Source organism: Oncorhynchus mykiss, chromosome 27, assembly GCF_013265735.2.
Source record: "Oncorhynchus mykiss isolate Arlee chromosome 27, USDA_OmykA_1.1, whole genome shotgun sequence".
NCBI classification, from domain to species: domain Eukaryota; kingdom Metazoa; phylum Chordata; class Actinopteri; order Salmoniformes; family Salmonidae; genus Oncorhynchus; species Oncorhynchus mykiss.
Genome location: NC_048591.1, coordinates 6,706,431 through 6,721,187, shown reverse-complemented (window position 1 = coordinate 6,721,187; position 14,757 = coordinate 6,706,431). Strand labels below are relative to the sequence as shown.

At 46.2% G+C, this 14,757-nt stretch overlaps 1 protein-coding gene across 5 annotated transcripts; it reads right to left on the bottom strand.

Moving 5' to 3' along the window:
• Positions 1–1,923: 1,923 nt before the first annotated feature.
• rtn2a (reticulon 2a) lies at positions 1,924–14,524 on the bottom strand. Of its 5 annotated transcripts, none has more exons than XM_036965377.1 (10): positions 14,376–14,524; positions 13,251–13,304; positions 12,077–12,655; positions 11,297–11,509; positions 6,983–7,190; positions 6,133–6,271; positions 3,511–3,580; positions 3,171–3,217; positions 3,011–3,069; positions 1,924–2,774 (listed from the first exon to the last, which is right to left on the bottom strand). In XM_036965377.1, the coding sequence occupies exons 1-10, from the start codon at positions 14,404–14,406 to the stop codon at positions 2,699–2,701; spliced, it is 1,476 nt and encodes a 491-aa protein (XP_036821272.1). In that variant the 5' UTR covers positions 14,407–14,524; the 3' UTR covers positions 1,924–2,698. The 5 variants fall into 5 exon arrangements, with proteins under 5 accessions (XP_036821272.1, XP_036821273.1, XP_036821274.1 ...); XM_036965378.1 differs by having other exon boundaries at positions 11,297–11,506; XM_036965379.1 differs by lacking the exons at positions 11,297–11,509; positions 12,077–12,655; positions 13,251–13,304; positions 14,376–14,524 and adding an exon at positions 9,584–9,735.
• Positions 14,525–14,757: the final 233 nt, after the last annotated feature.

Genomic DNA, 14,757 nt, shown 5'->3' with positions numbered 1-14,757 from the left:
GACCTTTTGCCACATTTCAGGCTTCAAACATAAAGATATAAAACTGTATTTTTTTTGTGAATAATCAACAACAAGTGGGACACAATCATGAAGTGGAACGACATTTATTGGATATTTCAAACTTTTTTAACAAATCAAAAACTGAAAAATTGGGCGTGCAAAATTATTCAGCCCCCTTAAGTTAATAGTTTGTAGCGCCACCTTTTGCTGCGATTACAGCTGTAAGTCGCTTGGGGTATGTCTCTATCAGTTTTGCACATCGAGAGACTGACATTTTTTCCCATTCCTCCTTGCAAAACAGCTCGAGCTCAGTGAGGTTGGATGGAGAGCATTTGTGAACAGCAGTTTTCAGTTCTTTCCACAGATTCTCGATTGGATTCAGGTCTGGACTTTGACTTGGCTATTCTAACACCTGGATATGTTTATTTTTGAACCATTCCATTGTAGATTTTGCTTTATGTTTTGGATCATTGTCTTGTTGGAAGACAAATCTCCGTCCCAGTCTCAGGTCTTTTGCAGACTCCATCAGGTTTTCTTCCAGAATGGTCCTGTATTTGGCTCCATCCATCTTCCCATCAATTTTAACCATCTTCCCTGTCCCTGCTGAAGAAAAGCAGGCCCAAACCATGATGCTGCCACCACCATGTTTGACAGTGGGGATGGTGTGTTCAGCTGTGTTGCTTTTACGCCAAACATAACGTTTTGCATTGTTGCCAAAAAGTTCAATTTTGGGTTCATCTGACCAGAGCACCTTCTTCCACATGTTTAGTGTGTCTCCCAGATGGCTTGTGGCAAACTTTAAACAACACTTTTTATGGATATCTTTAAGAAATGGCTTTCTTCTTGCCACTCTTCCATAAAGGCCAGATTTGTGCAATATACGACTGATTGTTGTCCTATGGACAGAGTCTCCCACCTCAGCTGTAGATCTCTGCAGTTCATCCAGAGTGATCATGGGCCTCTTGGCTGCATCTCTGATCAGTCTTCTCCTTGTATGAGCTGAAAGTTTAGAGGGACGGCCAGGTCTTGGTAGATTTGCAGTGGTCTGATACTCCTTCCATTTCAATATTATCGCTTGCACAGTGCTCCTTGGGATGTTTAAAGCTTGGGAAATCTTTTTGTATCCAAATCCGGCTTTAAACTTCTTCACAACAGTATCTCGGACCTGCCTGGTGTGTTCCTTGTTCTTCATGATGCTCTCTGCGCTTTTAACGGACCTCTGAGACTATCACAGTGCAGGTGCATTTATACGGTGACTTGATTACACACAGGTGGATTGTATTTATCATCATTAGTCATTTAGGTCAACATTGGATCATTCAGAGATCCTCACTGAACTTCTGGAGAGAGTTTGCTGCACTGAAAGTAAAGGGGCTGAATAATTTTGCACGCCCAATTTTTCAGTTTTTGATTTGTTAAAAAAGTTTTAAATATCCAATAAATGTCGTTCCACTTCATGATTGTGTCCCACTTGTTGTTGATTCTTCACAAAAAAATACAGTTTTATATCTTTATGTTTGAAGCCTGAAATGTGGCAAAAGGTCGCAAAGTTCAAGGGGGCCGAATACTTTCGCAAGGCACTGTATGTGCTCCTCTGCGATGAAGGAGATTCATATAATTGTTTCAATACTCCATCATCAGAGATCTGGTTTTACCTTAAATATTCTGTACTGTATTACCCAAATAAATTTTTACCTCAATTTTTGTGTACATTTTCAATCATTCATTCATCCAGAAAAGGCATTTAGAGGCCTGGTTCTGACTGTGCTGTTGTATCCTACAGTTGAAGGTGGGGCTAATTTGAGAAACTTGACTGGGTGTATAGACTGGTGAAATGAGAATGGAAGACGTTCAACGTTGAGGAATACAAATCTCAGACGTGTGGATGATTCATGTGGGCAAAAAGAAACAGAACATTTGAAATTAAAATAACAAATTGTGGTTTTAATAGCTCTCAGGTAACGGGTTCAGATCAGCAAGCTGCATGTCAACTCACACATACTGTGTACACACACACACACACACACACACACACACACACACACACACACACACACACACACACACACACACACACACACACACACACACACACACACACACACACACACACACACACATCCTGATTCCAAGTGTTAGGCTGCCATGAATAATGATGAACTCTAGTTTGGTGAACTCTAACCTCTGACCCGGGCCTGACCCTGTCCTAGCTCCTGGTGAACTCCAGTCCCGCTGGACTCTATTCTGAAGTTTTTACTTCCCTCTGTTCAGATATACAGCTGTCAATAAGGAACACACAGGTCTCCTAGAGTTCGAGGTTCCAATCAGTCTTATTACTTTACTGGACTGCCAGTCTCTATCATTCAAGCCACAATCACCCATGTAGGTCATTTAACACTGAGCTGTGTGTCTTAAACCTTCCTTCGAAACAGCAACAACTCCCGTCCATATATCACTCCCGTTCCCTCATCCTCACCCACTAGCAACCTACCCTATCTCACCATACAGTATACAGTATCATCATTTCCCAACCCCATGGTTTGACCCCCCCCCCCCCCCCCCCCCCCCCCCCCCCCATCTCAGAAACTTCACGTTCTGGAGCTCTGAGAACAGACTACTGAGTAAGACATCTGAGTGACAGCCTGTAACTCCTCCTCTTCTCTGCTCCTCATCCTCCTCTCCTGTCCTCCATGACTCTTCATTGTGTTTTGGGCTTGGCACCGCCAGGGGTTGTGTCAGGGGTGGGACCACCACCTTGGGCAATTCTGTGGAGACTGTATTAAAGAGAGGAGTCAATGTCACATGATCTCATTTACTTTGGTCATTTGACAAAAGGTTATAGGTTTTTTTCCATACCATTTCTCCAATACTGCCAGCCATTACACATTGAGTAAATGTCACAGTTATTCAGAAATTAGTTCAGGGTCTGCAGAGCTGCAATGGAAAACTACAGGAAGGAAAGAGGAATGTTGCATTCCACCGTCGTGACGAAAGATGGCGCCATACTCACATGTCCTTGGCGTTGTCCACGTTGGCCTGAATTCCTGCAACGAAGCCGTCCACTTTTGCCTGGAACGTCAAAAGAAGTATTGGCGAGAAACTCACTTCATTTGAACAACTCAGTGAATAAATCAAGAGAGCAGTTGTCAGCAGCGTGAGTGAGGTTTTACCTGGTGCTGCCTGTAGACCAGCGGTAGAGAGAATAGAGCGATCACACCTGGAGAAGAGGACAGAAGGGGAGGAGATGGCATGTGTTAAGCTTTCTGATTGAGTAAGTAGCTTCTTCAGACTAACAACATGGCAAGCCCTTTTATTCAAATCAAAAGGCTGTTGATAAAACAATATAAGCCCCGTCTTCAACTGAAATACTAGAAGTGCAATATTCGACAATGTCGGCATGCATCAGCCAATGGTATCAGTCTCTGCAGGACAAATGGCCATCATGATTATTGAATGGCAATTCAATAAAGTTATTTGAATACTGATTCCAACTGTGTCTGTGATTCTCACCAATGATGAGCACAGTAAGGCCATTACACAGGTCTCCCAGGAAAGTCACCAGGTACATCAGAGCCAGGAGCTGAGAAGAACGAGAGGAAACACAGTGAGCTCCACATACACAACGCACAATTTGAATGTACTCTCTGCAATAAGCATAGCAAATGCCATCAAAATATAAATATATTTAACAAGTGATTTTTATCCATAGCAACTTACAGTCATGCATGCATACATTTGAAGTATGGGCGGCCCCCGGGATTTGAACCCCCTACCCTGGCGATGCAAGCGCCATGCTCTACCAACTGAGTGGTACAGGACCGCCAAAGACTTAGGATGCATAAGCTTGTGGTAAATGTGTTGCAAAGAGTATCTTAAATAATCCCACAGCAACCCCCCCCCCCCCCCCCCCCCCCCTCGCACCCCCTCAAAACCTTTCGTGAACTAACACTCGCACTTGACTTTTCCCCCCTCCTTACTAGCTCTGACTTTCCCGATAGCTACTTTATTGAGGAAAAATTTACTTACTAGGACTGAGATATGTGGTTGTCCCACCTAGCTATCTTGAAATTAATGCACTAACTGTAAGTCTCTCTGGATAGGCGCGTTTGCCAAATGACTCACATGTAAAATGTCAATGAATGCACGCATCATACAAATGAATGAGTACATATTTCCCAGATCATCCACCCTTAACCCTTGTGGAGTTGGTGTAATATAGCTCAGTGGGTTGTCACTTAGGGCCCATGCCCCCATCCTGAAACGGGACACCCCCTTCTCAGAGAAGACGAAACTCCTCTCGTACCCTGTAACTGGGTTAACAGCCACCTGTGTCCCATGTCACATACCGGCCAGGTCAGGGTTGAGACCAAGGGGGCTCTGCGGCTTCTGGGGCTCAGGCTTAAGGCTACGTGGTACAGTCACACTGGCTCTCACTAACTGTGATAAGTCACACTAAGTACTCCTGCTGTAAATTTACATTTAACCCTAAAGCATTATGGTGCAAGTCACATGACTGTTGTTGATTTAATGTGCCAATGTTTTCCTTCTACTGTCCCGGGAAAACTGGAGAGAAAATGAACGAAGTCTAAAAAGAATGTTTCTAGCAGAAACCTTGTATCATTTCATAACGAACTGAGATTCAGATTAGAATTTCATTTGATTGAATTACTAGTCGGAAGTTTGCCGTACATGTTGTGTGACTCCGACAAGGGAACACGCTTCATCAATATGTCAGGACTGACCTAGAGTGTAACTGAAATACACACAGAGAAATGTCATACATGTTCTGTATGAAACACATACATAGGATGGGGAGAGGGAATGGACGAGAACCTTTGGCAAACTGTCAAAAGTAACCTTTGCGTGAGCACTATGTTGTTTTAGCCTCCCCCAACTTGCAATTGCGCTTGCTGCCAGTTTGCTTGCATCACACTCCGATGCCCACAGAAACCAGGGAACGCTGAAAGCGGCGGGACCATATGTGCACGATTATCACAATCATATGAACCACAGTGAGTTGTAGGTATGACAGCAGCGGTCTTTGATAGTGGTCTTGTTAGGAAACACAGTCGTCATTTGTCATTTGACGACGGTGGGCATGACAACGTCGTCATCTCCAGTGAGCGGGGAGGCAGGCTGATGCCAGTACAGAGCAGAGGAAGATAAAAAGGTGGATAGAGAGAGAGGAGGGAGGGATGTCTGCTCGAAGGAAAGAGAGTCGAGAACAGACAGCTAGATGTAGTAAGGTTGAAGTAAATCCACAACGACAAGATGGCCTCATGGACTGGGTTCAAGAGACAAGGAGGAGAAGGGAAGGAGATGAAAAGAGAGAGAGAGGCAGAGAGAGAAAGGGCATGTTTTGAGGGACAAAAGGTCTATGCCATTCTGAAGAGCTTCCTTGTGTAAAAAGTTATTTGAACCTTAATAAGGATCGGCCCCTTTTCTTCAATTTTCACCTAAAATGACATACCCAAATCTAACTGCCTGTAGCTCAGGCCCTGAAGCAAGGATATGCATATTATTGGTACCATTTGAAAGGAAACACCTCGCAGTTTGTGGAAATGTGAAAGGAATGTAGGAGAGTATAGCACAATAGATCTGGTAAAAGATCTGGTACCATCATATTTGAAATGCAAGAGAAAGGCCATAATGTATTATTCCAGCCCAGGTGCAATTTAGATTTTGGCCACTAGATGGCAGCAGTGTATGTGCCAAGATTTAGACTGATCAAATGAACCATTGCATTTCTGTTCAAAATGTTGTATCAAGACTTTTTAATAACTTTTCATGTTCAAAACTGTGCACTCTCCTCAAACAATAGCATGGTCTTTTTTCACTGTAATAGCTACTGTAAATTGGTGCAGTTAGATTAACAAGAATTTAAGATTTCTGCCAATATCAGATATGTCTATGTCCTGGGAAATGTTCTTGTTACTTACAACCTCATGCTAATCGCATTAGCCCGCGTTAGCTCAACCGTCCCGCAGGGGACCCACCAACCCTGAAGAAGTTTTAAGTGAATGAATGAGACTTGAGAGGAGCTCTTGAAGGAGAGCATATAAAAAAGGTACTGCCATATCCTGGCCCTTTCTAGACGAAGATCGATGAGATCCAACACCTAGGCAGTCTCACCTTGAGAGAGTCGAAGAGGTTTCCAACCAGGAAGAGATTCTTGAGTGAATTAGCAGCAGAGACGACTGCAACGATGACCTTCTGCGTGTATTGGTCAGCCAGCTCCCCACTGAAACTGATATCCAAATCTAGATACGCCCTGAGGACAGAAAGAGAGGGGGGTAGAAACGGAGGGCACATTAAAAGACAGAGTGATAGAGGGGGAGTGATGGAGAAAGAGGGAGATAGAGTTCAGGACCAATGGGAAAGGAGGAAAGAGGCAGTGTTGGATAGAAAATGAGTGATTGTCGCCACGAGCGTCATGACGCAGAACACGGTTTGTCGTCTTATGCCTCAATGATTTTCATCAGCACAGATATTCAAGTCAAAATGTCCTTTCGGATCACGATGGATGAATTCTATCAACTAATTTGTCACACAGCAGTGGTTAACCTAAGAAAAAACTGCAGTTTTCTTAAAGACAAGCCCACCGGACTGTGATCCCAGACAGGATTTATTTTGGGAGGTGAGGGAATCCAGCCAATTAAGAACCTATTCCCGAATGCCACTCCCACAATGTTATTAGAGAAGAGAGGAGATAAACAAGAGTGGAAGGGAGTGGGGGATGAGAGGAAATAGGAGAGGAAAGGCGAGAGGAAATAGGAAAAGAAGAGGGGAGAGGAGAGGAAGAAGACAGGAATAAAGGACAAAAGGGGAAATATTTTTAAAAGAGCAGAGAAGAGGACAGACAAAGAGAATGGAGAGGAGAGAACATGATTACATTGAGAGAAGAGAACCCCCTCCAGGTGTAATAGGAACACTTCCCCACCCCCATTCTATCCCATCTCATGCCAGGTGGCCAGCCACTCACTTGAAGGGGGGCACTCCGTCTCCCATGTTGAGCACGTGCAGGATCTTATAGTAGAGGCTGACTGAGACGGTGAAGCACAGGGCGCCCAGGGAGATGGTGGAGATGACTGTGATGATGCTGAGCTGGAACAAGGACAGCAAACCCACCATCAGCCCTGTGAATACCATGCCTGTACGCTCTGTGTCCTTCCAGTAGATCAGATCCATCACTGAGAAGAGGAGGGGAGAGTAGAGGAGCCAGAGAAGGATAGACGGGACGGAGAGGGGAATCGACAAGAGGGAGAATAGGTGGAAAAATAAGAAAGTTAGATGCATTGTCTACATGTTCAATTCAAGTATAAACCAATGAGAAACAGAGTGGAAGCCAACATGGTCTTCATTGAGGCAAGGTGGGGGAGGGGACAAGCCCATGCATCTGACACTTCCTCAGATTATTTTAGTTGGTTGCTAACGGACGCAGGGACAGTCAGAGCTGCAAGAGTCTCTCCTCCTCCGTGTTCCTGCCTATGTGCCTTATACAAAACCCCCACAGCATCACCAGCCAGTCAGTCCCTGTTTGTCTCTGATTCTCCAGTGCTCAGTGGGCCAGAAGGCCTTTCAGCCGTGCGTAGGCAGAGCAGAGGGACAGTGGTCACCAGGCAGAGAGAAAACACAGACAGGAGCAGGGGGAGATGTCAAGTCTAGGCCTGGGCTTAATATAGCCCGCGCACTGTGTAGATGAAAGGAGAGAGAAGAGGAAAGAAAAGAGGAGAGGAGGGAGCAGGAACCCTGAATTTAAATGTTGCCTCGGAGAGCACCTGCTGACAATCTTCAAGCCCGCTTCCACCCCCTTTCTGCACCCTGTCCGTCTCCCTCGATCAGTCACCCAGCAACTGGAGCCACTGCGACTGGGCCCTCTCAGAGCCAAAATGGAGGCTCCCCTGGCCTGATCCCTCCATGGAATAAGTAGCAGTAGCTCCCGACCAACAGAGTAATTACAGCCAAAACACTGATAGCACAGTGTAATGAAGCTGAACTCGGAGGTGGTAAACTGTAGTGACAAAGACATGTGGTCGTTACTCCATGGCTATCAGTGTTATGAGTGAGCCTGGCCCTGGAAATTAGAATAGAGTGCACTGATATACCTGACCAGCAGGAGGACTATTTATAAACATTACCACACACTATTAATACCCTGAAAGCCTCCAGTACACACACACACACACATCTGCCCACTGTCCCAACAGCTGGAACTACAGTACAGTAGCATACAGCTCTCTGATGTGTTGGCACTTTGCGACATTGACCAGCACATGGTAACACTGTTAAATGCACAGACTAAGTGCACTAAGAAAAGGAAGACATACCACAACAAGCCGGGGCAAAACAAACACCTCATTTGACGGTCCAATAGATTGACTCTATACTAAGTCACGATTATATTGGTTAATGTTACTATAGTGATATAATGAACTCTCTGAGAATAGTACAGACAATAGGAAGTGGGAAGGGGGAGTCACACGCGCGTGCACACACACACCAAATTAAAAGCCGTATTTGCCATAATCTTAGAGAAATCTCTCTATCTTTGCCAAGTTCCGCATACTCTTACACCATGAGGAAATACAATGCAGCACTCCTCTGACTGATCTAACCACCACAGAGCTGAGCACTGACTGACTGACTGACTGACTGACTACTCTGACTGACTGACTGACTGACTGACTGACTGACTGACTGACTGACTGACTGACTGACTGACTGACTGAATGACTGACTGACTCAATCTTTACTACAACATAATAAAATCACCAGTCAACCAATTCACAGCCTGACCTGGCATTTTATTTACCACCCCAACCAAAACCACCACCCAGCCATTTTAACACTACGGGGCATGCAGGAAGTCCCAGAGTAGCCCTGTGAAACACCTTGGCTCTGCCAACCCTGCTGCCCAAAGAGGTAACCCTGTCAGATGGGGCACAGATCAGCTCATTACACTACTAGCCTCTTACCTACACACAAACAATCACATATATGGTCCCTACATGCTGTAACAAGCTATAACACAACTCTGGGTGGTCACCACTAAGGCCAGAATGAGCAGGTTTTCAAAGGACCAAAGAGTTTAATTTTTGTGCCATGGAAAAAATGTTGCGATACTGGTATCGTCAAAACCCTAGTCGCCACCATCTAAAACACTCCTTAGGACACTCTTAACCCGCCTGAAACAATCCCATCAATATGCAGGCAGACACACACACCTCTGCAAAGTTGGAACGGTCTCAAACACTCACTGGTCAGTGAGTGGTCAAAATCTCCCCAAAGACCCTAGGCTGTAGCTGGTCTCCTGGCGTTCAGACTCCTCTCCAAAGCCACAGTCACTAAATGCACAGCTCTACACTGGACAGACAGTCAGTCCCTACATGTGGAAATGCCCCGACGTCTGAGGACGACAGGTACTGTAATTCTAACTGTGCCAATGTCTGAAACGAGACACTGCTTTGCCCATTCAATAGGTCACCTGCCTCCCCACCTAGTCAATTCACTGATAGATCTCAGTGTGCCGGCTCACACCGTCTCATAATATCTCCATCTTGTCTCTCTGAGCCCAGGGTCTTACCGTTTATGTTGGCCATTTTGGTTGCTGCTCAGGCGATCCCCCCTTCTCTCTGTTTGTCTCTCTCTCAGTCCCCCTGCTCTCTCCCTGCCACGCTGAGCTGTTTTTGGCCTCCCCTGCCCCGTCAGCAGTACAGAGACTTTTCACTCCAAAATAATCAGCCCAATAGGGCCCGCCCCCCTCAAGACTCATGTAGACTACAGCATAGATAGATACAGAGATAAGATAGATGCCAAATATATTCACTTATTCACACGTAGTACATGCATATACTGTATATGTTGACCTGAGACAGAGACAAATCTTGAGACACACACACACACACACGTTGGCATACACATAGATGGCCATGGTGGATAACATAGAGACGCAAAGAGACATAACCACAGACAACGACGACACACAAACCCATTCAGAGGAAAAAACACTCACACAGAGACGAAAAACGCACATGGACACAGACGGAGAATTACATAACACACTTATGTAAGCAGAGACAGGACAGACAACAGCTAGCAAAGGAGAAGGTATAGAAGTAAAAACACATTATTGTGAGATACAAACAGTACCGTCCTACCAGTAGGTACAAACTCTTAGGGAAAAAGGGTTCCAAAAGGGTTCTTCGGCTGTCCCCATACGAGAACCCTTTTTGGTTCCAGGTAGAAGCCTTTTTCGGTTTCAGGTAGAACCCTCCGTGGGAATGGTTCTACGTGGAACCCCAAACGGGTTCTATATGGAACCAAAAAGGCTTCTTCGAAGGGATCTGCTATTATGACAGCCAAGGAACCCTTTTAGGTTCTAGATGGCATGCGTGCGCAAATAACCTCTATTCAGATATGCATAGCAGTAGTCTAACCTGTAACCAGCTAGTCTAACCTCACAATAAACACGGGGAGTCAAATGTGTTCTGACATATCTGATATAGAAACCAGATGGTTTGCTTTACATGATCTAGAAACCCTTAAAGCCTGTCAACAGCTTGACCAGTCATTAATCACCCAGGGTCAGTGAGAGGGGGGTGGGCAGAACAGTACACCCAGCCCCCAGTCCACCCAGCCGCCGGGCCAGCCACCCCCCAGTCCACCCACTATAATAAGATTGGAGGATATGACGGAGGTCCATATTGAGTGGCATCCCCCTTGAAGAGTCATCCATATCGACCATGGAGGCCAGAGAAGATAGATTTAATGTCTCACACTTGGTCTCTCTCTCTCTCTCTCCCTCTTTCCTTCACTGCCCTGTCTCACATTCTCTTTATCATGTGTACAGTGACCAAAGGGAAACGGAAAGATTAGGGTGCCAGCGTGTATGTCCCAGCAGACATACATACAGACAGAGCAGGAATGATTTTTGGTGGAATTAGCCCATTACCCCTTGACACAATGAAACACACAGGGCTCACAGCAAAAATATATTCCAGGGTCTATGTTACTCAGGCAGTGAGAGGGAATGCTTTGTGCTCTCAGCAGCATATCGAGGACAGAGATGGGAGGGAGGTAACGGGGTAGGGGTCACTGTCTTCCGGCAGATGGCATCATTCTAACACGACCGCGTTGACATGAACTATCAGTGCAGACGCACTATCGGACGTAAGATAATGTCACAGAAGTCAAATAGAATGATTCCGGCAAGGGGATGGTAGATGCTCAAATTGTAAAGGTAGTTCCAAGATAGGAAAGTCACATAAAAATAGGTAAGATGTGCTACAAACGTTACCTGCTATGTGGGTGCATATCGTAGGGCCTGATAGGTTGAGCACCGAGAACCACTGTTCGCTAACCAGCTCTTCCTGAGTGTTTCGACCAATGGAGGTGGAGGAAGTGGATGACACGTCATCGGTGAGGCCGCCTCTTGGTCGCACAGCCGTGAGCAGTGGGGCGGTGGTTTCCATGGTTACGAGGGACTCAGGCTCAGGGGGTGGTGATGCTGCTGAGAAACAGGACACAAGGTAATTGTGACGAGGTCATTGCCCTGCATCAAGTTAGTCTACAGGCAGGTCGCAATAGATCAACTACAAATGTAATTTATCTAACGACGTCATTATTTACCTGAGCCTCACCTACCTTACAATGGGTGGGGATTTTGCAATCTTATTAACAAAAGTGCTCATCCTGATCCTAAACAACAGGAGAGAGCATGCTGTCCAGGGAGTCTAAAGCACAGTGGTGTCTGACTTCATCTGTGGTCACGCACGCACGCACACACGCACACACGCACACACACACACACACACACAAACTAACACAGTCTGTCACAGTTATGTACTATCAAATGGGACACACTTCCCATTTTCAAACATGGAGGTTACACCCATTTACCCTGGAGCAATATGCTCGCCCACAGTGTGATTTCAGGGTCTAGAAAGCCTGAAAAGATGCAGTATCTCCTGCTTTTATAAATGTAGCTCCATGCAGGTATATCTACCCTGATCCCATCTACCCACTCATCTAGATAGCCCCACCCCACCCCACCCCCACTGCCCCATAGTGGGCTCACCCTGGTGGCTGTCAGAGGGACTGTAGTGCTGGGGCTCCAGGGGCTCTGTCTCCTCTCTCTGGGTCTCTGTGTCCCTCTCTTGAGGTTCAATGTCAGTATCTAGGAGAGAATCCTGGACTGTCACAGTCTGTCTGTGGACATCCCTCTCCCTTTCCTCCCTCTCCTCCTCATCCTCTAGGGTGAGGAAGATGTGGGGGTCCCTCTCCCTTTCCTCCCTCTCCCTCTCCTCCTCATCCTCTAGGGTGAGGAAGATGTGGGGGTCCCACTCCACGTCGGGGGAGTCCAGGGGGAGGAGCGATTCCACGGTGTCCGTGCGGATCAGGGAGGTGCGGCCTCCCCTGGCCCCGCCCCTCCGCCGGCTCCCTGACGATGAGTCACGATGATGTCGCGAGGCTCCGCCTGCCTCGGCCTCGGCGATGGCGATGTAGGAGAAGGTGGGCTCGAAGGAGTTCTGTCTCGGGGTCCCCCAAATGGAGGGGGATGAAGCTCCACCGTCATCATCCTCCGGACCCCCGTCTTCTTCGTCAGACCACTCCCTGGCCGTCTGCAGGTCGTACAGCTCAGACTCCTCATTCCCACCTGGAGAGAACAGGCACAGGAAAAGCCTCAAAGTAAAACCTATATTGATTTGAGTATTTTTGTATTTTTACATTTGTTATCCGGTCCTGTGTCAATGTTACATGTTGAAAATTGTGTCGGCTTTCATTGCAGAAAACCTATACATTTAGCCATAGACTACAGCGAAATCGTTCATCCTGGGAGAAAGCTATACCAGCACGCAATGTCATTCCATAGACATATCACATGTTCTGTGGCGTTAATGTCTACGGAGGAGCCGTTTGACGTCGCTTTCTCATCTACATATCCTCTGATGTCTTTGAGCGCCGAGTTGAAAGCCCAATGAAGCACAACATGCTTTGTCTGAATGAGAGGGCAACATCCAAAAAGGTGCAAGACACTTTTGATGGGAGTAATCTTTCCAGATCTCATTATTCCGAAAGGCTACAAAAGCGTTCAAGCAAACAAATGGACACAATCATCTTCAGGTTAGACCTGTAGACATGTCATAGTATGTTTTTTTTTTCTCCAAATGATGATTCTCACATACAAAGTCCAATCATTCACACGGTCCATTTCTAAACCTCTACTGTATGTATGCATTGTGTGATGTTACCGTCAGTACAGGGAGGTGTTGAATCAGGCGTGGAGGAGACAGAACCATATTCCTCTGGAAGAAAAAGAACAAGATTAATCAGAGACATGCCTATTACCATTGGCTGGGGAACTATCATAACCACAATTGTGAAATGTACAGTGCAAAACAGACTATTTGTATCTTAAAAACTGATTAAGGACTGCCGTTTGGCCACTCTTATGTGAAACTGGAGACACTTCTATAACGTCTATGTCTACAACTCCTCTCCTCTCTTCCTTCTATTTCTATGTCTGCAACTTTTCACCAAGGCCTATTTGCATGTAAGGCTGGAGAGCAGACACTATCGAGATAAGTTTCCCTCTCAATATAAAGCATTGTATCACATTCAAAAGCATTACCACACATAGCCTATTCTCAGACAGATTACGTGCTTCCAATTGTGTAAATGTGTTTCTATAGTGTCTCAATTCATTAAAATGAGACTGAGAGAAGAAATAAAAATGGTTGCATTTGTATTTTTTAGGAGAATCCATGGCTCAAATCCAGGTATTTGAGTAGCCTTTTTCTAAGCCATTACCCAGTCTTTAAAAGCAATTTCATTGGTGTTTGTATGCGTTATGCTAACAGCTAACTATGTCCCCTCTCCTACAGTAGAGATCAGCTCTGGCAGAGCAGGCAGGGGGGAGGTCTTAACTACATTAACTAGCCTGCAGCCTCAGATCATCCAATAAATCAAGCAGCTGGTAACTGTAAAAGAAGCCCTGGCTAAAATGAAAACACCTGCATACACACACACACACACACACACACACACACACACACCACACACACACACACACACACACACACACACACACACACACCCGGTGCTCAGTCAATGAAAACACACACACACAGCCTACACACCCTGAGAACACACACACACATCTGCAATAGGTCCCTACAAAGGAAAATAAAAAGGTGTGTCTGCTACAACACTGCATCAATCCATCCGTTCAACCGTGTGTTCATCAAGGGAGGGAGCGAGAGAAAGAGAGGGAGAGGGGAGATCGATGGCCACGCATATGGCTATTACAGATGCTGTACAGATATATGGGGATGCGAACGACAGACAGACAGTCAGAGAAAAGCCGACACACTCACTGCAGTGGGAGAATCCTAGAACCTGGCCCATGCTCCATCAAGGCACTGCTGGGCCCATCCAGTCTGGAAGCCCCCCTCTCTTCCTCTGGATCTCTCTCTCTCTCTCGCTGCTCACTCCCTCTTCCACCTCCCTCCCTCCCTCGTTCCACCGATGCAGCACTGCTGTTTCTCTCTGGCTCTCCCTCTATGCACCCTCCCCTTCCTTCTCTGGCTCACGGGCCCCTCCCTACCTCCTTCTTCCTGCTCTCTCTTTTCCCCTCCCTCTCCTGCTCTCTCTTTTCCCCTCCCTCTTGCTCTCACATCACTATGACGGCAGGGGAGCAGCACAGGCAGGGCAGAGCCAGAGAAAGAGTGTGTGTGTGTGTACATATGTGAGCGTGAG

Excerpts from the sequence above, each read along its gene's own strand:
- rtn2a (XM_036965377.1), bottom strand. The coding sequence starts at position 14,406 with ATGGGCCAGGTTCTAGGATTCTCCCACTGCA. Across the intron at positions 11,510-12,076 it reads TCCCTCTGACAGCCACCAGG|CAGCATCACCACCCCCTGAG; the intron begins GTGAGCCCACTA and ends CCTGTTTCTCAG. Across the intron at positions 6,272-6,982 it reads GACGGAGTGCCCCCCTTCAA|GGCGTATCTAGATTTGGATA; the intron begins GTGAGTGGCTGG and ends TTCTGTCCTCAG.